This window comes from Podarcis erhardii (assembly GCF_964252035.2).
Source record: "Podarcis erhardii genome assembly, chromosome: 16".
Taxonomy (NCBI): domain Eukaryota; kingdom Metazoa; phylum Chordata; class Lepidosauria; order Squamata; family Lacertidae; genus Podarcis; species Podarcis erhardii.
In genome coordinates this window covers 37,832,376-37,857,015 of record NC_138514.1, presented here as the reverse complement: position 1 = coordinate 37,857,015, position 24,640 = coordinate 37,832,376, and the positions used below count along the sequence as shown (strand labels likewise).

The 24,640-nt window shown below is 55.2% G+C and overlaps 1 protein-coding gene across 1 annotated transcript; it reads left to right on the top strand.

Moving 5' to 3' along the window:
- The first annotated feature begins 250 nt into the window (after positions 1–250).
- On the top strand, positions 251–23,833 carry PRPF8 (pre-mRNA processing factor 8). Its single transcript, XM_081843702.1, has 43 exons — positions 251–411; positions 1,379–1,493; positions 1,705–1,873; positions 2,805–2,969; positions 3,052–3,270; positions 4,725–4,937; positions 5,280–5,405; positions 5,515–5,620; positions 5,920–6,110; positions 6,668–6,787; positions 6,997–7,186; positions 7,476–7,595; positions 8,132–8,266; positions 8,404–8,533; positions 8,906–9,102; positions 9,795–10,001; positions 10,093–10,256; positions 10,605–10,731; positions 10,864–11,056; positions 11,556–11,743; positions 11,873–12,111; positions 12,423–12,569; positions 12,693–12,903; positions 13,531–13,647; positions 13,742–13,989; positions 14,091–14,270; positions 14,412–14,547; positions 15,006–15,175; positions 15,274–15,403; positions 15,567–15,713; positions 16,240–16,400; positions 16,541–16,732; positions 18,006–18,243; positions 18,399–18,527; positions 18,692–18,805; positions 18,935–19,108; positions 19,309–19,502; positions 19,832–20,071; positions 20,187–20,328; positions 21,214–21,354; positions 21,939–22,078; positions 22,280–22,482; positions 23,408–23,833. The coding sequence occupies exons 2-43, from the start codon at positions 1,394–1,396 to the stop codon at positions 23,560–23,562; spliced, it is 7,008 nt and encodes a 2,335-aa protein (XP_081699828.1). The 5' UTR covers positions 251–411; positions 1,379–1,393; the 3' UTR covers positions 23,563–23,833.
- The last annotated feature ends 807 nt before the right edge of the window (positions 23,834–24,640 follow it).

The window sequence follows — 24,640 nt, the reverse complement described above, 5'->3', positions numbered from 1 at the left end:
TTCTACGTAAATGAAATAATAATAATAACTGGGGCGCGTAACCGACACCCTCACGCGCGCCCTTTCTCTCTCCCGCTCTCACTAACCGGAAGTTCTGCTCGTGCCTTCCGGAGCGACGGTGGAGAAGACCTTTCCACTCGGCGCCGCCGATTGGACCCCTTCCGCGTCCGTCTCCCGCTGCCGACAGTTGATTGGCTTCAACGGCCGTTTGCGCACACCGCGCTCCGCCACATCCGGTTCCGCGGCGCCGCGCCTGCGCAGTGGCTGCGATCCGCGTCCCGAGGGTGGCGTTGGTGGCGGCCATTAGAGTTTTCCGAGGAGCTCGGAGAGAAGCGGCAGCAGCGAGAGAGAAAGCGGGACCCGGAGCGGAGGCGAGGAAGAGCCGGGCAGCCCCCCTCGCGGAGGGGACCGGTATGCAAAGAGAGTCGGGCCTTGGGGGAAACCGGAGTGGCCGATTCGGATTAACGGCTCCACATGCGCCAATCCGGATTAAGGGCCGCACCTCCCCGGGAGAAGCGCCCTAAGGGTCGTTTTAAATGTGCGTGCAAAATACGGCACGACTAATTTATGCGTGGAGCGTGTGTGTATATATATATGTTTGTATATATATGTACATTATGTATAAGTATGTATGTGTGTATATATACGTACACGTGTGTGTGTGTGTATACACACACACGTCACTTTTGTGTACATACATACACACACATATACGTATATGTATTCATACGGCTGATGTAATTCTGTAAGGCACCCACATTCCAGCACCCGAGTCTGCATGCAACTAAGCTTTACTTGGAGGAGACCCCCAGTGAGTCACGCCCTTTGGGTCTTTCAGGGGGTCTCCTCTGAGTAGGGCTGACCTTGGCGCAACACACACACGCACACATTTCTAAATGTTGAAATGTGCCCTCATTTGTTTGCATGTACCATTTTTGTGGGCGTGTTTTGGATGTGCTTTGATATTTATATTTAAATGAACTTGTGAGGGAGCTGTAGTCCTGCAGCCTCTGGAGGGCTCCCAGATGGCTCCCGCTAATCAACTTCATCAGATGGACGGACCTGGGGTGTGATATTGCCTTGGCCTCTTAGCCTGAGGCTTTGCCAGGCCTCCTCATATGAAAAGTAAAACATGGGAAACACTGATTTTCTTGTAGTGTAAATCTTCCTGCAGAACATATTCCACAGCTTTGTGAGATATTTCGCTCCCTCATGAAGGATTTCTGGGATTTTTAAAAATGCTTTTCTGTCTCTCCGCAGAGGTGGTGTGTTTGGTGGGGTGGAGGTTGGAGTGTGGGAAGTACAGTGCAGTAGAATTCGCACCCCTTGGAAGGAGGAGCACCCACTACTCTCCCCCTGATTTGCTTTCTCTTCCCAGCCCTAACTCCTCAACATGGCAGGTGTGTTCCCTTTCCGGGGGCCCTGCCCCCCAATGCCTGCTCCCTTGACCCCACTGCCTGACTACATGTCTGAAGAAAAGCTGCAAGAAAAAGGTATGGCTGTGGCAGGACCTGTGTGCCTATTTGAGAGGGAGGGAGGGGGGCCTGTCTTTCTTCTGCTTAGACCCTGGGGGGTTGCCCTCTTGGACGGAAAGGCATTTGTTGCAAATAGTTCTCCAGGGTTTCAGTAAGAGCACCTTCCCCAACTCTCCTTGGAGAGGGCAAGGATTGATTGATGCTGGGACTTTGCCTGCTCCCCTTCCAGCTCGCAAGTGGCAGCAGCTGCAGGCCAAGCGCTATGCTGAGAAGCGGAAGTTTGGTTTTGTGGATGCGCAGAAGGAGGACATGCCGCCAGAGCATGTGCGGAAGATCATCCGGGACCACGGGGACATGACCAACAGGAAGTTCCGGCATGACAAGCGGGTCTATTTGGGGTGAGAAGGGGGAGATGGTGACCTCGGGCAGTTTGGGGGTATGGGGTGTTTCTGGCGTTGCTTATGCTGGGGAACAGCCAGGCCTTTCAAGGGGTGGGAGGCTGAGTTGATTCTGGGAGCTTTTGGCAGAATCCTTTATGCTTTTTACTGGGAGGATCTCCAAGTTAAGAACTTCAAAGAAGCCCTGAACTGAATTGGACAGAAGGCCCAGCAACCTGTTTTCCCCCACATGGAGGCACTGACCTTCTTTGGCTTCTCAAAAACTGGTCCTAAGAGGCAGACTGCCTCTGAATGTGGAGATTTAATTTAGCCATTAGGACTGGCAGCCATTGATAGCTTTATTTATTTCACCCTATTCAGTGGCTGCCTGTTCACTGCAAGTTCTTTACAGCTCTGCCTTGAACTTTCAGTGACCTGATGTCAGCTGTTTGACAGGTGGGCAGCCCCATCCATCTGTCAGAAGTGGCCAGCAGAGGGTTGGCCACTCCTGGACCTGGCCCTCTTAATTTGATCCAATTCCCCCTCCCCAAAGACTTATATTTTGCTTATTTAGCAAGCAAAGCTTAAGGCATTGAAACCGTCAAGGTTGCCAGATGCAGTACATGCAATTGACATCCATTCACTGTTACCCATTCATGAAACAAACCCACAGAAAATTAAAAGTACTGCAATTTTTTTCCTGGAAAATGTACCTGCAGAGCTTTGTGGTTGTGTGTTGGCTGCTAACAGCAAGTCAGCTAACCCTGATGATAATAAAGCTGCTGACTACCAGTTGCTGGAAATGGCAGGAAGGGAGATTTGCTTTTGTGCTCACTTCCTGCTTAATAATAATAATAATAATTTATAATAATAATAATAATTTTGTATGACATTTGTAAGGATTGGCCCAACCTTTAGAGCCTGTTTTAGCTTTGCTTTTCCTCCCTCCCAGTGCCCTCAAATATATGCCCCATGCAGTCCTGAAGCTTCTGGAGAACATGCCGATGCCCTGGGAGCAGATTCGTGACGTCCCTGTCCTGTACCACATCACGGGGGCCATCTCCTTTGTCAACGAGATCCCGTGGGTGATCGAACCCGTCTACATTGCCCAGTGGGGGTAAGTGAGGTCTCCCATCCGGCTCCGGGGACTTGGTCTTGCCATGTGCATCTCAGCCCCTGACCCTCTCGATCTGCTCCAGGTCCATGTGGATCATGATGAGGCGGGAGAAGAGGGACCGGCGGCATTTCAAGCGCATGCGCTTCCCGCCCTTCGATGACGAGGAGCCGCCCCTTGACTATGCTGACAACATCCTGGACGTGGAGCCCCTGGAGGCCATCCAGCTGGAGCTGGATCCCGAGGAGGACGCCCCAGTCCTGGACTGGTTCTACGACCACCAGCCTCTGAAGGACAACCGCAAGTGGGTACCATCTTGCCTGGGCTCATGGCTAAAGCAGAAAATCCTCTATGTCAGGCTCTGTACAGAAGGCAGGGATGGAGAGAGTGGGACCAGGTAGAGAGGGAGTCAACCAGAAGGGGGTCTTTATGGGCATCAAATTCTGCTACCCCAAACAAGGCATGGCGACTGGCAGTGATTGAGAAACCTGCAGAATAGGCAGAAGACAAATTAGGGGGCTTAAAGGCAAGTTGCTAATTTCGGTATCAGTTTCCGTTTATGGAATTTGTATCATGGCAGCAAGGAGCCTCTCTCCTGATTCTCGTCATCCTTTGTGGTCGTCCATTATTCATAAACACTTTGAGCCCTCAGCATGAGTTTTCCAAATAACCTGGATCCTAAAAATCTACCTAAAGACTGAATGTGTCAATACGTACTATCTCCTTCTGGTAACCCTCCACTCTCCTCCCTACCCTGGATTCTGGATCCTAATCCCCTTTTTAAAAAAAATTGTTTAACCAATTTATCAATACAAATATCAACCGCAAAAGACACATATAACAAAAACCATAATAACAGTAATTACACAATTTGACAATTCAGATTTGGATACACTGATATACCTGTGACTACACCTTTTTAAACAATATTTTCCCACCTCTCTCTCCCCCTTCTACTTCCCACCATTATCTGCCTTATCACTTAAATATTCGTTCCAGATTCTTCATATTTATCCATTCTTATTTTGCCTCGACATGCAATTCGTTAATATGTAGCTAATCTAGCCATATTATCAATCCATGTGCTCAATGGAATCTTCTTGCAGCTCTTCCAATTCATCAAAACAAGTTTTTTTTACTTCTAATATAGCACGATACATCCATTTTTTAAAATCCCTTCTTTGATTTTTCTGCAGAAACGTACCAGGATTGTGTTTGTTGAATTATGCTTTTTGTTCCATCGTGTTTGTTAAAAATGAAATTACTTGGGGGGGGGGAAGCTTCACTAGGGCTTGAAAAAGGTGCTGCTGGAGAGCTTTGGAAAGTGTCAGTCAGGGTGGCTGAGAGGTGATGCACTTGCTTTTTTGGCTTGGGAGAACAGCCTGCACTCTCAACAGCCCCTTTCTCCAAGGCTGTTGCTTTGTGTCTCCGGCTGGAGAAGGGAGAGCTCTGAAGGTGCACATGGGTTGGCTTTCAGCTGGGCCGAGTAGGTACATTCAGAGCCATCCTTTGGGAAGCTGTGGAACTCAGGACTAGATCTGTGCCTTCCCCAGATGTAGGCTCCCCATCAGTTCCAGCTGGGGCCCCTGAGAATATCCTGCTTTTGGTGACTGAAGCGTTCCTTGTCTCTATTGCTAAGCACTGCCAGTTTGACCTGCAAAAATACCATGCCAGTTTCTATGTGCAAGGCCTGGTTTCTGCTGTGGGGATAGGAAGGAGAATGGGTTTGAAAGTTGGCTTTCTGCTCTGGGCCTGCAGATACGTCAATGGTTCCACCTACCAGCGCTGGCAGTTCACCCTCCCCATGATGTCCACCCTTTACCGCCTGGCCAACCAGCTCCTCACGGACCTTGTGGACGACAACTACTTCTACCTGTTTGACCTGAAGGCCTTTTTCACCTCCAAGGCCCTCAACATGGCCATCCCAGGGGGGCCCAAGTTTGAGCCCCTGGTCCGAGACATTAACCTGCAGTAAGTGGGAGCCTTTTTCCCTGGGGGTGGGAGGGAGATTTGGTGTTTTAGGACCCAGGCTGCTTTTGGAGGAAGCCGATCTGGGGTTCACTGCCCTTGGACCATTTCAGGTGTATTTTGACAGGACCCAGAGGTGGGGTGCTAAGAACCACTGGGGGACAGTCGCTTGACCTGTGTGGCAGTGAAAGCAGGCTTTGAGGGGGGCAGCTGTAGCAGGCTGCTGTTTCCAGGGAGATCTCTCCAAGGCCAGCTTGAGGCAGGGAAGGAGGGAGCTGCCAGGTTTGTTCCCTTGCCCCATAGAGCCCTGGAGCTGACCACCCGTTTCCCTTCTGGTCCAAACAGGGATGAGGACTGGAACGAGTTCAACGACATCAACAAGATCATCATCCGGCAGCCCATCCGGACAGAGTACAAGATCGCCTTCCCCTACCTGTACAACAACCTTCCCCACCACGTCCACCTCACCTGGTGAGATTTTGAGGGTGGGTGGGGCTGGGCCAGTTGCGGGGTGGGGACGGGAGGGAAGGAGGAAGTGGTGGAGGGCATAGCTCTGCCTGACATCACCTGTTCCACGCAGGTATCACACCCCAAACGTCGTCTTCATCAAGACGGAGGATCCGGATCTGCCAGCTTTCTACTTCGACCCCCTCATCAACCCCATTTCTCACAGGCACTCTGTTAAGGTAGGCTCATGGATCTAGTGAGGAGGGGGACATTTATTCATTAGTGGGGTGGGGTGAGTCCACCCTGCCTTTCTGCCTTGAAAGTGGGTAGAGCAAAGAATGGAAATTTCCTACACACTTCTCCACCCATCTATCCTCCGTCCAGCAAGGAAGAGGCATCAGAAGGGCAGAAGGGCCTGAGCTTCCCCACTGCACTTACAAAGGAAGGCAGGCAGGCAGGGAGGCTCACTTAAACAACTCCATAAATGTTTGCTGGCAGTTTCTGGAGGGTTTTTGTGTGCTCCGGTTTCTCCTTCCAGAGCCAGGAGCCTCTCCCTGATGACGATGAGGAGTTTGAGCTCCCGGAGTTTGTGGAGCCCTTCCTGAAGGAGACACCCCTCTACACCGACAACACAGCCAATGGCATCGCCCTCCTCTGGGCCCCTCGTCCCTTCAACCTGCGCTCTGGCAGGACCCGCAGGGCCCTCGACATCCCCCTCGTCAAGAACTGGTAAGGGGGCTCTTAAAAACACATTTCCCAATGGCATTTCTAGGTGGAACTGGGAGAGACTCCTGCCTGAAATCCAGCGGAGCTGCTACCAGTCAGTGTAGACAGTACTGAGCTAGGTGGACCAAGGGTCTGACTCAATATAATGCAAAGTGGACATGACTAACTTGGGTCCCTTAAATTCAACATGCTTCTGAGCAGAACTTGGTGAGATACAACTGAGGGTGTTTTTTCAGTTGTAAATGCTTGAAGTGCTAACTTAGTGGTTGTAAACTTCCTGGAGCTCTCGCTGGAGAAGTATAACATGTTAGTGTATCTTATTTTACTTTGTAAGATTTATACACTGCTTGACTTTAAAAACCACACTCAAAGTGATTTACAGAAAAGGTAAACAATGAAATAATCATTAAGAAAAAATAGCAGCAATAGACATTCAAAAAGTTAGGATAACATCCTTCTAAATATCTGGGTAGACTTCTTTAAATAGAAATGTTTTTAGCAGGTGCCAGCCTGATATCAGTAGGCAGGGAGTTCCAAAACTGTTTGCCTTTGACTCCCAGGTATCGAGAGCATTGCCCCGCTGGGCAGCCCGTCAAAGTCCGCGTCTCTTACCAGAAGCTGCTCAAGTACTACGTCCTGAATGCTCTCAAGCACCGACCCCCTAAGGCCCAGAAGAAGAGGTGAGCGGCCCTCCCTGGAGGGGAGTCGGTAGCTCAGTGACAGAGGATCTGCTTTGCAGGCCTAGGGGTCCTTGTTCAAGCCCCACTGGCGTCCTGGGGAGGAGGGAAGGGTGTCAGGCAGGAGGTGATGGGAACTGGGCCTAGTGGACCAGACAGCGTCCTGCACCTTGATGTGACACACAGCCTGCCTTCCCCTCTCTCCCCTCCAGATATCTCTTCCGCTCCTTCAAGGCCACCAAGTTCTTCCAGTCGACCAAGCTGGACTGGGTGGAGGTGGGGCTGCAGGTCTGCCGCCAGGGCTACAACATGCTCAACCTCTTGATCCACCGCAAGAACCTCAATTATCTCCACCTGGACTACAACTTCAACCTGAAGCCCGTCAAGACCCTCACCACCAAGGTGCCGGCTCTGTTCCCCAACAGGGGCTGACAACCTTCTCCAGTCAGTGAGGGGCCACAACACAGCCCCTTCCCGAGTCCCATTCTTCTGTGAAAGGGATTGTGGGTAGCTGCTGCCAGTCAGAGTCGTGGGAAGATGGAGCTGGCCTTCCCTGTCAGACAGCTCCTGCTCCTAGCCTGATTTGGGGAGGGGGGCTTGGCAGCTGCTGCTGGAGCCTTGGGCAGCTTCTTTGGTGCAGTTGCTGTTGGGGGGGTTCTACACAGCACACCTCTCCCTCCTCTGTCTGCAGGAGAGGAAGAAGTCCCGCTTTGGCAATGCTTTCCACCTTTGCCGGGAGGTGCTGCGCCTGACCAAGCTGGTGGTGGACAGCCACGTCCAGTACAGGCTGGGCAACGTGGACGCCTTCCAGGTAGGTCATTGCCAGCCCAGCCCCTTTTCTGCTGCCAAGAAGGAATGTAGCAGAACAACACAAGGAGAGCCTTCGAGATCAGTTCAAAGGGGCCCCGTAATAGTCCAGCTTCCTGTCTTTGTAGCAGCCCACCCCTTAATCCACAATCAGGATCCTAGCACCAGAGTCCCCTCCCCTTCTGCGTTTTCCAGCATTCGGAAGCATTGCTGCCTCTGACCGGGGGCGGGGCGGGGGGGGCAGAGCATGGCCATGCTGGCTAGGAGCCATTGATTGCCATTATCCCCCATGAATTTTTCCGGTCGTCTTTGACAGCCTATCTAGGTTAGCAGCCATCACAGCTGGGTTCAGGGTTGCCCTCATGGTCCCTCCCCTTCGGGGTATTAGAGGATGCTCAACTAGATATGCCCCCCAGTGTGACTCTTCAGTTCTGAAGGGAGATGCATCTCACTTGCAGAGAGGCTGTGCAAGTGCCCCCCCACCATTGTAACATTGGCCTCCTCTCTCTCTAATCCCCAACTGCCCCCCTCTGCCCGCAGCTTTCAGACGGCCTCCAGTACATCTTTGCCCACGTGGGGCAGCTGACGGGGATGTACAGGTACAAGTACAAGCTGATGAGGCAGATCCGGATGTGCAAAGACCTGAAGCACCTCATCTATTACCGCTTCAACACGGTGAGTCCAGCGGGGAGCCTGGATGGGGGGTTGCAGCTGAGCTGGGAGTGGAAGGTGGAAGCGGGGGGAGGAATGCTGATCTGCTGGGTTCCCCCACCCCAGTTTTTTAATATGCTTTTCCTGCCCCCTTCTCCTAGGGGCCGGTGGGGAAGGGTCCTGGCTGCGGTTTCTGGGCGCCCGGCTGGCGCGTCTGGCTCTTCTTCATGCGAGGCATCACTCCCCTGCTGGAGCGCTGGCTGGGCAACCTCCTGGCCAGGCAGTTCGAAGGTGAGCAGATGGGGAGGGAAGGGGGGGTTATGTTGCTGTCCATTTTGTGCCGCCTTTCAGCCAAGGAGGCTCCCAAGATTAAGAAGATGCCAAATAATGCAACTACAAATGACAGAAAGCATACCAACAATATTGAAATCCAAACACACCTGTGTTTGTGCTAGAAAAAGAGCATTCCCTGCAAAAATGTTAAGAGACATTGAGTAGCATCTCTGCCTTACAAGGTTCTTGGTTTGTCTGGGGTTTCCTGAGCCATCTGGGTGGGAGTCTTTGGGGGCCGTTTCCAGAGTTCCCCACCCCTCCTTGCTGTATAGCTGTTTCTCTGGCCTCGTCTTTCCTTCCCTGACCAACCTTTCCTTCCTCCCTTCTTAGGCCGTCACTCCAAGGGGGTGGCCAAAACTGTCACCAAGCAGCGTGTGGAGTCCCACTTTGACCTGGAGCTGCGCGCAGCCGTCATGCACGACATCCTGGACATGATGCCCGAGGGGATCAAGCAGAACAAGGCCAGGACCATCTTGCAGCACCTGAGCGAAGCCTGGCGGTGCTGGAAAGCCAACATCCCCTGGAAGGCAAGTCCCTTGTGGCCCCTGGCTGCCCCCCAACCAAATACCCATATAGGACATTGGGAGCTGCCTAATGGAGTCTGACCCTTGGTCTAGCTGGCCCACTGTTGTCCACACTGACTGGCAGAGGCTCCCCAGGGTTTCAGGCAGGCCTCTCCTCCCGTTAGAGAATGAAAGAGTTGGAAGGGACCCCACACCCTGCAACACAGAAATCTCAGCTAACGAATCCCTCAGCAGGTGGCCATCTTACCTCTCTTTAAAAACTTAAGAAAGGAGAGTCCTCCACCTTTCCAGGGAGTATGTGCCATTCTCAGAACTTGAATCCATTGGTTTGGGTCCTGCCCTCCAGAGCAGCAGAGAACAAGCTTGCTCCACCTTCCCTGCGACGGCCCTTGAGATACTGGGCTCTCAGTCGCCCCTTCTCCAGGCTAAACATCCCCAACTCCCCAGGTTGTATCAGGACATGCCGCGGATTGAACCCAGGATCAATGGTCCTGCCCTCCTTCCACCTGATGCCAACTCCTCCAGGCAGCCTGCCCGCTGTCCTTCCTGTCTTAGAAATCTGTATTTTCTTGAACTTCACAGAATAATAAAAAGTATAGACAAAACCAGAACTTGGAGAACATGCATCTTTGACCTTATGCAGCATAGTAAAGGTCCTGTCCCACCCAGTGACCCCTCCCTCCCCCCCCCGCCAGGTGCCAGGGCTGCCCACCCCCATTGAGAACATGATCCTGCGCTACGTGAAGGCCAAGGCCGACTGGTGGACCAACACAGCGCACTACAACCGCGAGCGCATCCGGCGCGGGGCCACCGTGGACAAGACAGTCTGCAAGAAGAACTTGGGCCGCCTGACGCGGCTGTACCTGAAGGCAGAGCAGGAGCGGCAGCACAACTACCTGAAGGTGGGGCCGGGTGGAGTGGAGCGGGGGGCTGTGGGGCGGCAGGGTGGAGAGACCCCTGCCTGACTGTGTGCCTGCTGTGCCTCCCCCACAGGATGGCCCCTACATCACGGCGGAGGAGGCCGTGGCCGTCTACACCACCACCGTCCACTGGCTGGAGAGCCGGCGCTTCTCGCCCATCCCCTTCCCCCCTCTCTCCTACAAGCACGACACCAAGCTGCTCATCCTGGCCCTGGAGAGGCTCAAGGAGGCCTACAGGTGAGCCGCCGGAAGGCGGCGGGAGGGCACAGGCCACATTGCGGGGCCCAAACAGCACTCTGGTCCAATGCTGGTGGTGGTTACCAGCCACAACGGCTATGCATCACTGCTGAACAGCTGCTGGTGGAAGCTGCAGGAGGGGGGAGAGGGGGGCTCTTTTGGTCCTGCTTGGGGGCTTCCCTTTGGGGCACCTGGGTGGCTGCTGTGAGAATGGGATGTTGAGCCTGATCCAGCAGCCAGGCTCTTCTCAGGTTCTTATGGTGGCCTTGGGGAACCCTGTTTTCTGAGGAATTGCGGCCATTGAGGAATGCTTACCCTTCCATGAAATGTAACTTCCCTCCCATGCAGTGTGAAGTCTCGGCTGAACCAGTCCCAGCGGGAGGAGCTGGGCCTTATTGAGCAGGCTTACGACAACCCCCACGAGGCCTTGTCCCGCATCAAGCGACACTTGCTGACCCAGCGAGCCTTCAAGGAGGTGAGGCTGTTGGAGGGGGGAGTGCCTACGGGGCCTCAGCATCCCCAGAGTGACGTGTTCCCAGCTGTGGTGTCCTTGGGTGCCCTTCCCTCGCCACTTGCTGGCTGACTCCTCTTCATCCTCTTTGTCCAGGTGGGTATTGAGTTCATGGACCTCTACAGCCACCTCGTCCCAGTCTATGATGTGGAGCCCCTGGAGAAGATCACAGACGCCTACCTGGACCAGTACCTGTGGTACGAGGCCGACAAGAGGCGCCTCTTCCCGCCCTGGATCAAGCCGGCAGACACGGAGCCCCCTCCGCTGCTCGTCTATAAGTGGTGCCAGGGTGAGCCCTGTGGGGAGAGGGGGCCTGGGGCGGGGGGCTTCTTGGTTGTCCTGTGTAGGAAGTTGCCTGGTACTAAATCAGGCTGTGGGTCCATCTAGCTCAGCTTTGTATGCAGTGACTGGCAGAGGCTCTCCAGGGGTTCAAGTGGGGGGGGGTACCTTTCCCAGTCATACCTGTAGATGCCATCGCAGGTGCTCTTGTCCGTGGGAAGCATCCATGGATCCAGCCCTCTGAGCAGCCTCTGTCTGCTTTGAGAGAGGGTTGGGTGTTTCCTGATTGGGAAGAGGGCTGAGGAAGGCCTTGGCTGTTGAACTGTCAGCCCCTGAGCCTATTCCTTGACTCCAGTTCCTCCAGGGGGGGTTGAGCAGGGCACAGCTGGCCTCAGGGGTTCCTTTCTTTCCTTCCTTCCTTCCTTCCTTCCTTCCTTCCTTCCTTCCTTAGCAGGATGGAACTGGATTGAGCTGGGCTCCTTCTCTTCCCGCCCTCCCTTCCCTTCCAGGCATCAACAACCTGCAGGACGTGTGGGAGACCAGCGAGGGCGAGTGCAACGTCATGCTGGAGTCTCGCTTTGAGAAGATGTACGAAAAGATCGACCTGACGCTCCTCAACAGGCTCCTGCGCCTCATTGTTGACCACAACATTGCCGACTACATGACAGCCAAGAACAACGTGGTCATCAACTACAAGGTGGGGCCTGGGGGCGTCTTCCTCTGAGGGCCCAGGGCCTCCTTCACGCAGGTGGAGTCTGATCTTGGCTAGCTGGGGCTTGTGCCCCCGGCTGAGCCCCCTGGCTGACCTCTCTCTTTCCTCCCCCAGGACATGAACCACACCAACTCCTACGGCATCATCCGCGGCCTGCAGTTTGCCTCCTTCATTGTCCAGTACTACGGCCTGGTGATGGACCTGCTGGTGCTTGGCCTGCATCGCGCCAGTGAGATGGCCGGCCCCCCGCAGATGCCCAATGACTTCCTCAGCTTCCAGGACATTGCCACCGAGGTGGCCCACCCCATCCGCCTCTTCTGCAGATACATTGACCGCATCCACATCTTCTTCAGGTACTGGGGGCCGTGGAGGGAGCAGGAGAAGGGGGGGGTGCTCCTGCAGATAGGGGGCTCCAGGAGGAACGCTCCCTGGGAAAACCTCCCTGCCTAAAACCCTGTAGAGATGCTACCAGCCAGTGTTGGCAACACTGATCTGGATGGACTGATGGGGTGGCGCAAGGCAGCTTCCTACGATCCCATTGCTGAACTGGAAAGACCCCCCTCCGCACACAGCCTGCCCATGTCCAGCTTTGCCCCGAAGGGTAATGTGTCCTGGTGGTGTGGAGTTCTGACCCTCCTGACTTTGCCCTCTGCTGCTTCCTCAGGTTCACCGCCGATGAGGCAAGGGACCTGATCCAGCGCTACCTGACGGAGCACCCGGACCCCAACAATGAGAACATCGTCGGCTACAACAACAAGAAGTGTTGGCCCCGAGATGCCCGGATGCGGCTGATGAAGCACGACGTCAACCTGTGAGTGGCTAGCTCTGGGGTCAAGTGGAGGGGCCGGTTGCCCTCCTGGCTCTGTGGCCAGAAAGTGGGTGGGTTGTGGGGCCTGCCTGGGCCAGGGGATTGACGCCTCTTCCCTCCTGCCAGGGGCCGGGCCGTCTTCTGGGACATCAAGAACCGCCTGCCGCGCTCAGTCACCACGGTGCAGTGGGAGAACAGCTTCGTCTCCGTCTACAGCAAGGACAACCCCAACCTGCTCTTCAACATGTGCGGGTTCGAGTGCCGCATCCTGCCCAAGTGCCGCACGAGCTATGAGGAGTTCACACACAAGGACGGCGTCTGGAATCTGCAGAACGAGGTGGGGGGAGAGGGCGGGCTGTGTTTGGGGACGGGGAGCAGTCCCCTTTGGGTTCAAAGAGGCCACGGCCAAGTCAGTCCATGGGAGGTGGTGCTTACTTTTGCATGCTGGTCGATGGAAATCACAGCAGGGGAAAGTTGCTGCCATTGTGCTTAGCTTCCCCTTTTGGGCTTCACTTTGAGGCATCTGGTTCACCACTGTGTGGAAGTTTGGGCAATGATGGGGGCCCCTTGGCCTAATCCACCTGCTGCAGGCCTCTTCTGGTTACTTTCAAAGAGAATTAGACAAGTTCACAGACAGGGCTGTGTTCTCCCTCCACTGTTGGAGACAGAAGTGAATCACCAGTGCAGGGAATGCTGCTTGTGGGCTTTCCTTTGAGGGTGCCTAGTTGGTCTGTGTGAGAACAGAATGCTGTGCTAGGTAGAATCACAGAATTATAGAGTTGGAAAGGACCCCCTAATCTGACCCCTGTGATGCTGGCACGGCTAAAGAATCCCTGGCTGGTGGCCCCAAACTTCCAAAGAAGGAAAGTTCCACTGTCAGAAAGTTCTTCCTGAGGTTTAGTCCTTTGGCCTGATCCAGCACTGCAGGGCCCTCCTGAAGTCCTTGCTCTGGCTACTCTTTCAGGTGACCAAGGAACGGACGGCTCAGTGCTTCCTGCGGGTGGACGATGAATCCATGCAGAGGTTCCACAACCGGGTCAGGCAGATCCTGATGGCCTCCGGCTCCACCACCTTCACCAAGGTCAGGAGAGGGGCATGTCTTTGGGCCTGGGGTGTGTTTGTGTGGTTTCAGTGCAGAGTCTCTGAGGCCTGGCTCTCCGCTCTCTGCTTTTCAGATCGTGAACAAGTGGAACACGGCCCTGATTGGGCTGATGACCTACTTCCGGGAGGCCGTGGTGAACACCCAGGAGCTGCTGGACCTGCTGGTGAAGTGCGAGAACAAGATCCAGACTCGGATCAAGATTGGCCTGAACTCCAAGATGCCCAGCCGCTTTCCGCCGGTCGTCTTCTACACCCCCAAGGAGCTGGGGGGCCTGGGGATGCTGTCCATGGGGCACGTCCTCATCCCCCAGTCTGACCTCAGGTGAGCTGGGAGGCCGGGTGGGGTGGGGAGGGAGAGAGCGGAAAGACCTTCGGGGGGGGGGGACTTTTCTCCACTCACACCTTCTCCCCTTTTCCCTGCAGGTGGTCCAAGCAGACGGACGTGGGCATCACCCACTTCCGCTCGGGAATGAGCCATGAGGAGGACCAGCTGATCCCCAACTTGTACCGCTACATCCAGCCATGGGAGAGCGAGTTCATTGACTCCCAGCGGGTGTGGGCCGAGTATGCCCTCAAGAGGCAGGAGGCCATCGCTCAGAACAGGTGCGCTTGAGAGGCAGGAGAGTGCCTCTTTCTCCTCCCTCCCTCCCTCCCTCCCTCCCTCCCTCCCTCCCTCCCTGGTGGGGCAGGAGAAGAAGAGTGAGGAGCCAACGGCAGCCTTGTCTCTCCCCCTCTCCTTCCCAGGCGCCTGACTCTGGAGGATTTGGAGGACTCGTGGGACAGGGGCATCCCTCGCATCAACACCCTCTTCCAGAAGGACCGCCACACCCTGGCCTACGACAAGGGCTGGAGGGTCAGGACGGATTTCAAGCAGTACCAGGTAGGAGGGTCCCTGGCTTCCATAAACCTGTCCCCGGCGCTCTCTCACCCTGCCCTGTAAAAAGCATCGTTCAGAAGAGCGGTCTGCACAACCCAACCAAGGACCGTGGTAACACATCAAAATTCAGTAACAGTTAATTGTACATTTGTTCAAAATGAAATTGAAATTACTAAGCTTAATTAATTCAACAAAACTGATAAATGTCATCTGGTGAGCCCAGCTTTTCAGAGCCTGGCAGTTATTTTCACCTCCAGTAGGGAACTCCCCTGCCCCACTGGGCTAGGTGGGGACTGGGGGCCCATGACCAACCCTTCCCTCTTTCTCTTACAAGGGCGGGTGGCTTGGCAAGCGACAAAACCTTCCCTCCCTAAACTGCCCAGGGGTGCTGAGCCCTCTGCTCTTGTTCCTCTCCGCCTGACGCTTCTCCTTCTCTAACGTTCTCCCCCTGCCCCTTCCAGGTCCTGAAGCAGAACCCGTTCTGGTGGACCCACCAGCGCCACGACGGGAAGCTCTGGAACCTGAACAACTACCGTACGGACATGATCCAGGCGCTGGGCGGGGTGGAGGGCATCCTGGAGCACACCCTCTTCAAGGGCACCTACTTCCCAACCTGGGAGGGTCTCTTTTGGTAAGTAGGATTGGGAGTGTGGAAGAGAGAGGTCAGAAGACCCTTACGCGACTCCAGGCCTGAGCTCAGGCCTCACCATGCCTGTGTTTTGCTTCTAGGGAAAAGGCTTCCGGGTTTGAGGAGTCCATGAAGTGGAAGAAGCTGACCAACGCCCAGCGCTCAGGTCTCAACCAGATCCCCAACAGAAGGTTCACCCTCTGGTGGTCTCCCACCATCAACAGGGCCAACGTGAGTCTCCTACTGGCTTGGGGGGGCTGCTCCTGAGTCATCTCTTGAGGGGCAGCTGGTGGGGACATCAACTCCGTCTCTCCTCCGCACCTCCCAGCTTTCCACTTCTGAGGTTTTGTGGCGCTTCTCCCCTTTTCCTGAGCGTCTGCCCTTCTCCTTGCAGGTATACGTGGGCTTCCAGGTGCAGCTGGACCTGACAGGCATCTTCATGCACGGCAAGATCCCCACGCTGAAGATCTCCCTCATCCAGATCTTCCGGGCCCATCTGTGGCAGAAGATCCATGAGAGCATCGTCATGGACTTGTGCCAGGTGAGGAGGCGGCCAAGTGGGGCAGAAGGAGCAGCAGCCCTATGCTTGGTCTCTGGCCTTGGTCAGTCTAGCTCAGGCTGCCCCCTCTGACTGGCAGCAGCGTCTCTCCGGGGTGGCAGGCTAGTGGATTTTCTCCCCCACCACTGCCCTCCTTGGAGATGCTGTCGGGGTGAAGCTGGGACATTCTGAGTCCCAAGTGGAGGGAAAACCACCTTCTCTGCTCCAGCCAGTTCCATGTTGCTCTTAAGGGGGTTCTCTGGCTCCTGTTCTGCCCCCCAAAAGGAAAATGGGAAGGCACCAAATTGTAGGGGGGCAGAGGCTGTAAGAGGGTTTGTCTAGCGAACCTTCTGGCACAGTGAATGAGTCTCTAGGCTTTGCAGAAACCTCTTAAACCTCTGGGTGAGACAGGACTCAGGGGGATCCCTCTGTTGTTGTTGTTGCTGCTGCTGCTGCTGCTGCCTTCTTGGGGGAGTGGTGGTGACTTCTGGGCCCACGGGGCTGTTCTGAGTGGTCCACTGCTCCCCAGGTGTTTGACCAAGAGCTGGATGCCCTGGAGATTGAGACGGTGCAGAAGGAGACAATCCACCCCAGGAAGTCCTACAAGATGAACTCCTCCTGCGCAGACATCCTCCTCTTTGCTTCCTACAAGTGGAACGTCTCCCGTCCCTCCCTGTTGGCAGACTCCAAGTGAGTCCGTCTGCTTCTTCCCACTGAGGGCAAGTGGGGACGGAGGGGGGAGGAGGAGGAGGGGGGACCCCCCTTGGGGTGGCGGCAAGGCTCCTGGGCTTGCCGAGTGCCATGCCAACGGCTGCCTGCTTCCTGCACAGGGACGTGATGGACAGCACCACCACCCAGAAGTACTGGATCGACATCCAATTGCGCTGGGGTGACTACGACTCCCACGACATTGAGCGTTATGCCCGGGCAAAGTTCCTGGACTACACCACAGACAACATGAGCATCTACCCATCTCCCACCGGCGTTCTCATCGCCATCGACCTGGCCTACAACCTGCACAGGTGAGGGGGTGGGAGGGCATTTTCCAGGGGGTGCAAAGTAGGTTGGGGTCCCAGCAGGGTTTGGGGGCTCGCCTCTTAATAGGAACCTAAGAAGAGCATGTCTGCTGGATCAGACTGGTCCAGTCTAATCTCCTTTGGGAGAAAGGGAGAAACACAGGGTAGCCCAGGTGGGTTGGCAGGGAATCGCCCTGTAAAGTAGAGATGCAGAATGCCTGGCTTAAAAGCAATTATGCTAAAGGGGAGGGGGCTGGGAAACCCTGTCAAAAGAAAACGCATCACCTCGTACATAAACACCATGAAACCCCACACAGCCTTCTTACAAGAAGTTCACAGCTCACCCAGATGAATCACCTGAGCGAACCCTGCTTCAGTCAACAGTGGACAGCACTCGGATCAGGAAAAACTCATGGAGTAGCCATAGTACTCAGAGACTTGAATTTTTAATTATTATTTTATTTATACCCCACCCATCTGGCTGGGTTTCCCTAGACACTCTAGATGGCTTAGGCATATATAAAACATAGTAAAATATCAAACACTAAAAGCCACAACAGTGCTAAAAGACAAAGGAGGCGGATTCATTTTCGCTAAAGATGGCAAAACTAAACTGACATTCAGCTTCATATATGCCCCTTTGAGAGAAAGGGGCAGGGTAGAAGTTTAGATAAAGCAAAAATAAACAGCCCAGCACCTTGATGCCCTAGGGAGAAGCTCGCAAACAAGGTCTGAGCATCTCCGCACAGTCCGCACCTTGTCCTCCCGCGACCGGGATTCAGAAGCGGACCTCCCCCGGCAGCGGAGGGAGTCTGCTGCCTCCAGCAATCAGTGGTAGCCTTGTCCCCCTCCGTGAATTTGAGCAATCCTCTAGAAGAAGAGCCTGGCTGCTGGATCAGGCCCAGAGGGGCCCATCTCCTCCATCTTTGCACAATAGCCAGCCAGATGCTATCATTGGAAGCCCATGAGCAGGACCAGGGGCAACAGCATGCTCCCTTCTTGCGATTCCCTTCAGCTGCTGTTACTCAGAGGTCGAGCATAGCTATAGTTGCCTGTAGCCCACCCATAGGCTTCTCTTTCTGTGACTACCAAAAAGTAGATAAGCAAGCCAACCATACCAGACCCCGAGCTTTCTTTGGTCCACAGAATGGGTCCCCATATAGGTGACTGCGACCACCCTGGAGGAACGGGAATGTCTGTGCAGCCGGCTGTGTGGAAGGGAGGGGAGGGGCTGGCCCTGACCTGTGACCCTGACCTTCCCCCTGCTTGGCTTCCCCAGCGCCTACGGGAACTGGTTCCCCGGGAGCAAGCCCCTGATCCAGCAGGCCATGGCTAAGATCATGAAGGCGAACCCGGCTCTGTACGTCCTGCGGGAGCGGATCCGGAAGGGGCTGCAGCTCTACTCCTCCGAGCCCACCGAGCCCTACCTGTCCTCCCAGAACTACGGGGAGCTCTTCTCCAACCAGATCATCTGGTTTGTCGACGACACCAACGTCTACAGGGTCACCATCCACAAAGTGAGAGCCACCACTGACCCTGCGGGGTGGGGAGGAGGCAGCCTATCCGCGGCCTGAGAGATCTCTCAGTGCTGCTGTAACCTGCTTTGAACCAGGGTGGGGGCGAGGGCAACGGAGGGTCTAGACCCTCAAGGGCTTGTTCTTTCCCCTTCCAGACCTTTGAAGGGAACCTGACAACCAAGCCCATCAATGGGGCCATCTTCATCTTCAACCCCCGGACGGGGCAGCTCTTCCTGAAGATCATCCACACCTCCGTGTGGGCGGGGCAGAAGCGGTTGGGCCAGGTGAGGAGTCGGGGCCTGAGCCAGCTCCACGGCCAGCTGTGCATGCGCCTGTGGCTTGGCTGCTTTGGCGCCAGAGTTTTAAAAGGAGCCATTGGGCCAATGGCAGGGCTGGTTCTTTACTCAGCGCCTTCTCTTCCTTTTCTCCCTCCCCATCCCTTTTCCAGCTGGCCAAGTGGAAGACGGCTGAGGAAGTGGCGGCCCTGATCCGCTCCCTGCCCGTTGAGGAGCAGCCCAAGCAGATCATCGTCACTCGGAAGGGCATGTTGGACCCTCTGGAGGTGGGTTGGGGTCTTTGTCTTGGGACGGGGGTGACTCCCTTGGCACCTGCTCTCCTCCAGGTGGCGCTGGAGACCTCTGGCCCCACCCTGCTCTCCTGACCCGCCTCTCTTCTCTCTCCCTCCTCCCAGGTGCACTTGCTGGATTTCCCCAACATCGTCATCAAAGGCTCGGAGCTCCAGTTGCCCTTCCAGGCCTGCCTGAAAGTGGAGAAGTTCGGGGACCTCATCCTGAAGGCCACAGAGCCCCAGATGGTGCTCTTCAACCTCTACGACGACTGGCTGAAGACCATTTCCTCCTACACGGTGAGGCTTGGGTGGGAGAGCCCCTCCAGCAGAAACTGGCACCTGCCAGGGGCTTGGAGCATGGTGGCACCCCCTCTGGCCAAGCTCTGGAGGCTTCCCAGAGAAGGAATCCCTCCCCAGCAAGATCCAGCCGCAGATGCCCACCCTTTGAGACGCACTTGCATCCCTGTTCACCCGTCTCCCTCTCTCTCGGCCTGCAGGCCTTCTCCCGCCTGATCCTCATCCTCCGGGCTCTGCACGTGAACAACGACCGGGCCAAGGTCATCCTGAAGCCAGACAAGACCACCATCACGGAGCCTCACCACATCTGGCCCACCCTGACGGACGAGGAGTGGATCAAAGTGGAGGTGCAGCTGAAGGACTTGATCTTGGCCGACTATGGGAAAAAGAACAAGTAAGAGGCTCCCTAGCTTTTCAGCCAGAGGGGCACATTCCTTCTTTGGGGCGGGGACAAGCACATGCCTCTCGTGGAGGGACAGGGGCATACGAGGAATGGCTGCAGGGTCCATGTCGGTTCTTGTGGAGAGATGCAGTCCCTGAGGCATTGCACTCTTTGGACCTCCCTGATTTGACCCCCTTCTCCCCCATCTTAGCACCAGACGCAGTTTTTAAGAAGCAGAGGGAGGGAGGTTTGTCCTGCTGCCTTAGCAGGTGCCAAGGTAGGAGAGTGTCTCCAGGCCTCTGGCTGCCCCATCTCACCTTTCTTGGCTCCTCTCTCGCCAGCGTGAACGTGGCCTCCCTGACGCAGTCGGAGATCCGGGACATCATCCTGGGCATGGAGATCTCTGCCCCTTCGCAGCAACGCCAGCAGATCGCCGAGATCGAGAAGCAGACCAAGGAGCAGTCGCAGCTGACGGCCACCCAGACGCGGACCGTGAACAAGCACGGCGATGAGATCATCACCTCCACCACCAGCAACTACGAGACCCAGACCTTCTCCTCCAAGACAGAGTGGCGTGTCAGGTGGGCAGCGAGGGGCTGGTGGTGGCAGCAGCAGATGTGGCCTTGGGTGAGGCGGGGGCGTGTCTGGGTCCTCCAGTAACCCCCTTCCTCTTCCTCCTCGTCTCCTCCCAAACAGGGCCATCTCCGCTGCCAACCTCCACCTGCGGACAAACCACATCTACGTCTCGTCGGATGACATCAAGGAGACAGGCTACACTTACATCCTTCCCAAGAATGTCCTGAAAAAGTTCATCTGCATATCAGACCTGCGTGCTCAGGTGCCCTGGCCGGTGGTGGCGAAGGCGGTGGCGGTGGCGGTTGAGGGAGTAACGGACTTGGGCCCGGGGGGGGGGTGTCTTTGCTCTCTCTCTCTGTGCCCCATGGCTCTTTTCCCCTCCTCCCAACTAACTGGCTGGCTGCGTTCTTGCCCACATTCTGTTCCCCTCCTGATCTCACTGATACCCGCTGTCAGTATTATTCCTCAGCAAAAATGTTTTAGATGCTAGGAATTTTCTCTTTGGGGATAGGGAGGAGTCCAGAATAACACAGTGTCAGCCAGCAAAATTGTGTGTGACAAAGACAAATATTTAATTAGAGAGGGAAGGAAGCTTTATAACTAGGCCAGAAGTTGGTCATAAAAATGGCACAACCTTCAGTTGTCTCTTTTCCTCATGAAAACTGACACTCCAGAACATCACAACTGTTCTTCCTGTTGTGTTTTGTGTACAATGTCAGTGCAACGTAGACGGCACGGCTCTGATGTTTTTGTCATATACTGTGAAGCTTTGCTGCCCCCTGAATTCCAGCTCAACCTTCCCTACCCCTTGGGTCTTCTTGCTGTCATTGTGGGGATCATCTGCAGGCCTCCGGATGATGCCGGACTCCAACTCCCAGCAGCCAGCAGGGCCAGGGACCAGGGGTGATGATGATGATGATGGGAGTTGTAGGTCAGCAACCACTGGAGGGCCAGTCATTCCCCCGCCTGTTTCACTGGATCTGATTTTTTCCTGCGTGTGCCTTGAACCCTCGTTCCCTTCCTGTCCATTGACCTATTTCATCCAACTTGGTTTTCTGGGGCTTCCTGGGCCTTTTGCCTCCTGGGGGCTGCTTTGCCAAAGCCTCTCACTGAGGCTGGTGTGCCTTTTCTTTTTTCCTCCTCCCAGATTGCTGGATACCTGTATGGGGTGAGCCCTCCAGACAACCCCCAGGTGAAGGAGATCCGGTGCATCGTGATGGTGCCTCAGTGGGGCACTCACCAGACCGTCCACCTTCCTGGCCAGCTGCCCCAACACGAGTATCTCAAGGTGCGTCTGGCCTGGGCACCCCAAACGTGGCAGGGGAGGCAGCTCTGGGTGTCTCTTGGGTCTTGGTGATGGGCCTTTATTTTGTGGGGAGGAAGTCATGAGTGGTTAATGCAGCAGCAACACAGTTCTATCCTTGGAATTTTTGAATCATTCCAAGGTGATTTAGGAACATCCCATGAAAACAGTTCCAAAAAAAACCAGGTGGGAACATCTGTTTATTTTTAATCCTAAAACCAGAGACCTTTTTGCCCAGCGAGGAAAGCTGCTTGAAATAATAAGGTCTATGGTCTTTTATAGAAAACACAGACCTTGGGTGTTAGTCGCATACCAGCAGGGATTTGCTGCTCCTTCTTGCCACCATCTTTGTGCTGCTTCTGGTCACCCACCAGTGGGCTGGAGGGGGCAGAGGAACAACAGAGCCCCACGGCAGGGCACAGCGGCTTGGGCCTGCCTGCGTTCCTTGCAGAGATGTCTGGCTCGCTCTGTCCGTTACCCAATGGCGCCCCACCCCACCCCCTTTGGGAAGCCTCCCCCTGCCGCCAGCCCTGGAAGGAGTCAGCGATGACTTTCTCTCAATTTTTCAGGAGATGGAGCCCCTGGGGTGGATCCACACGCAGCCAAATGAGTCGCCCCAGCTCTCCCCACAGGACGTCACAACCCATGCCAAAGTCATGGCCGAGAACCCCTCTTGGGATGGCGAAAAGACCATCATCATCACCTGCAGGTGAGTCCCAGAGGCAGGAGAGGCTGTGGGCCCTGCTTGGAGGCTGGAGCAATCACTGTCGCACCTGGGCAGTGTGCTTGGGTGCTGGGTGTCTTGGATCCTCTTGGAGGGCACGGGTGGGAACTGAGCTCTGCTGAGGAGGAGGGTGGAACAGAACTTGCCCTGTTCCTTGTCTTCACCCCGGGTTTCTCCCCTGCCCAGCTTCACCCCCGGCTCCTGCACCTTGACGGCCTACAAGCTGACCCCCAGCGGCTACGAGTGGGGCAGGCAGAACACCGACAAAGGGAACAACCCCAAGGGCTACCTGCCCTCTCACTATGAGAGGGTGCAGATGCTGCTCTCCGACCGCTTCTTGGGCTTCTTCATGGTGCCAGCGCAAGGCTCTTGGAACTACAACTTCATGGGTGAGTTGAGGCGGAGGGGTTTCTGCTGCAATGGCCCATCCCATAATGAGCCTCTTCCTCTTCTCTCCAGGCTGATGGGCCTGTGACCTAGAAGCAGCTCTCCCTGGTTGGCCTTCTCTCTGGTCAAGACCCCGCTCCTTCCCTCCCCAGGATCTTTCCCCCCCTGACTGATCCAGTCCCCTTAAGCTCTGAGCTTTTGTGTCTGGTGGCAGAGATGAGGCTGCTGAGAAAACCAGCCAGCTGTGCCCACCACCCCACCTGCGCCTTCGCTTCCTGCCAAGCAGGATGTAGCCGTTCTGCTCGGAAAGGAAACGGAGGGGAGGAGGGCAGCCTAACTTCTGCCCTTCCTGCTGAGCAGCAGAATCAGCCTAGGCCGGGATTGGGGGCAGGGGCAAGAGATCTGTGGCACTTGATATGTTGTTGGACTCCCCGCTCCCGCCAGCCCTGGCTGCTGGGAGTCCATAAAGCATCTGGAGGCGCCACAGAACTCCCCATCACATGTCGGCCTAGCCTCAGCCCGCCTTGATGTTTTCTCACCATCCATTCCTGGCACCAAAGCAGGAGCCATTGAAGCTAAATGTCAGAAGATTCAGGGCAGAAGGAAGGACTTCTTCATGCAGCGCAGACTGTGGAACTCACCTCCACAGGAGGCAGGGATAGCCACCCACTTGGATGGCTTTAAAAGAGGATTAGAGGGCAATCAAGGAAGTGGGGGGCAGGGGCTATTGATGGCTACGAAGCCACAGTGGCTGTGCTCTGCCTCCAGACACCAGTTGCTAGAAACCCCACGAGGGGAGAGTTGCTCTTGTGTTCGAATCCTGCTTGCTGGCTTCCAACAGGGGCATCTGGGTGGCCCCTGCGAGAAGAGGCGGCTGGACCAGATGGGACTGATGGCGGTGTTTGTGTCTCCCCCCCCCCCCCGCAGGTGTCCGTCACGATCCCAACATGAAGTACGAGCTGCAGTTGGCGAACCCCAAAGAGTTCTACCACGAGGTCCACCGCCCCTCTCACTTCCTGAACTTTGCCCTCCTGCAGGAAGGGGAGGTGTACTCTGCTGACCGAGAGGACCTCTACTCCTAGGCCCAGGGTGGCCGAGGGAACCAGACGCTCGCTGGCCAAGACTGAGAACTGTTGACATTCAACAGTGCCTGCCATGTTTTACCTTCCCCCCCTTTCTCACCTGCCCAGTTAATGTTCAGCATCTCCCTCCCCCGCCCCTTTTAAGGTTTCTGAGTCAAGTCACTTTACAACACTTGTGTAAAGTGTGTGTATTGGTTGGTATGTGTGTGTATAGTGCCTGCTTCGGAGTGTAGTTCTACAGTTGTTTAATAAAAATTTTGTATAAATGGGAGCTTTGTGTGGTCTCTCTCAGCAGGTGGGGAACAGCAGAGGATGTTGTTAATTACATTTGCATTCTGCCCTATACGCATAGACCTCAGAACAGTTCACAACATACAAATTACAATATAAAAACACAAATACATAATAAAAACAAAGACCGCTCAATAGCCTCTCTGCTTCCACAAGGCGGTTGGCAGAAATGTAAGTCCCATCCCATTGCCAGAAAAGTTTTCAAGGAGGTTAATTTTTGCCCTCCAAGGAGGTTAAATTTTGCCCTCCAAGCCGGGGAAGCCCTAATTTCTGTGATGGTGTTACATGCAGGAGGCCCCAAAGTCAGTCTCCCAGTGGTATCTCCCAATAGTGCTTTGAGAGACTGTCCCTCTGGCTCACCTGAAACCCTCAAGAGCCACTGCCAGCCTGTGTTGGCAGTACTGAGCTAAGTCGCTCAATGACTGGTTCCTTATAAGGCAGCTTCCTAGGCTCAGATACGGAGTGGCCCAGGCTCAGCATTGGGGCTCTGGTAGGCAGAAGGTTCAATCCCCAACAGCAACTCCACTTAAAAGCCTCCTGCTGATACGAAAGACTCCTCTAGGGAGCTGCTGCCAGTCGGAGCATGTTGAACAGGGTTAGATGGCCGAAGAGTGCTGCTGCCACACAGAAACTTCTTGTAGGTCCTCTGCTCAGGGCTGCCAATAAGCCACCGGCTGCCCGGACCCTCCCCTGGGCAATGAAACTGGCCGCAAGCCAAGACTTGAAGACAGCCACTGCCACAAGTTTCTGGAAGCTGCAGTCAGGAATAATGTGGCTGTTGCGCTGA

What these genes read in the sequence shown, in the direction of transcription:
- PRPF8 (XM_081843702.1), top strand. Translation starts at nt 1,394, where the DNA reads ATGGCAGGTGTGTTCCCTTTCCGGGGGCCCTGCCCCCCAATGCCTGCT. An exon ending in GTCCGAGACATTAACCTGCA is followed by an intron (nt 4,938 to 5,279) that starts GTAAGTGGGAGC and finishes TGGTCCAAACAG; the next exon opens with GGATGAGGACTGGAACGAGT. An exon ending in ACCTGGGAGGGTCTCTTTTG is followed by an intron (nt 15,176 to 15,273) that starts GTAAGTAGGATT and finishes TTTTGCTTCTAG; the next exon opens with GGAAAAGGCTTCCGGGTTTG.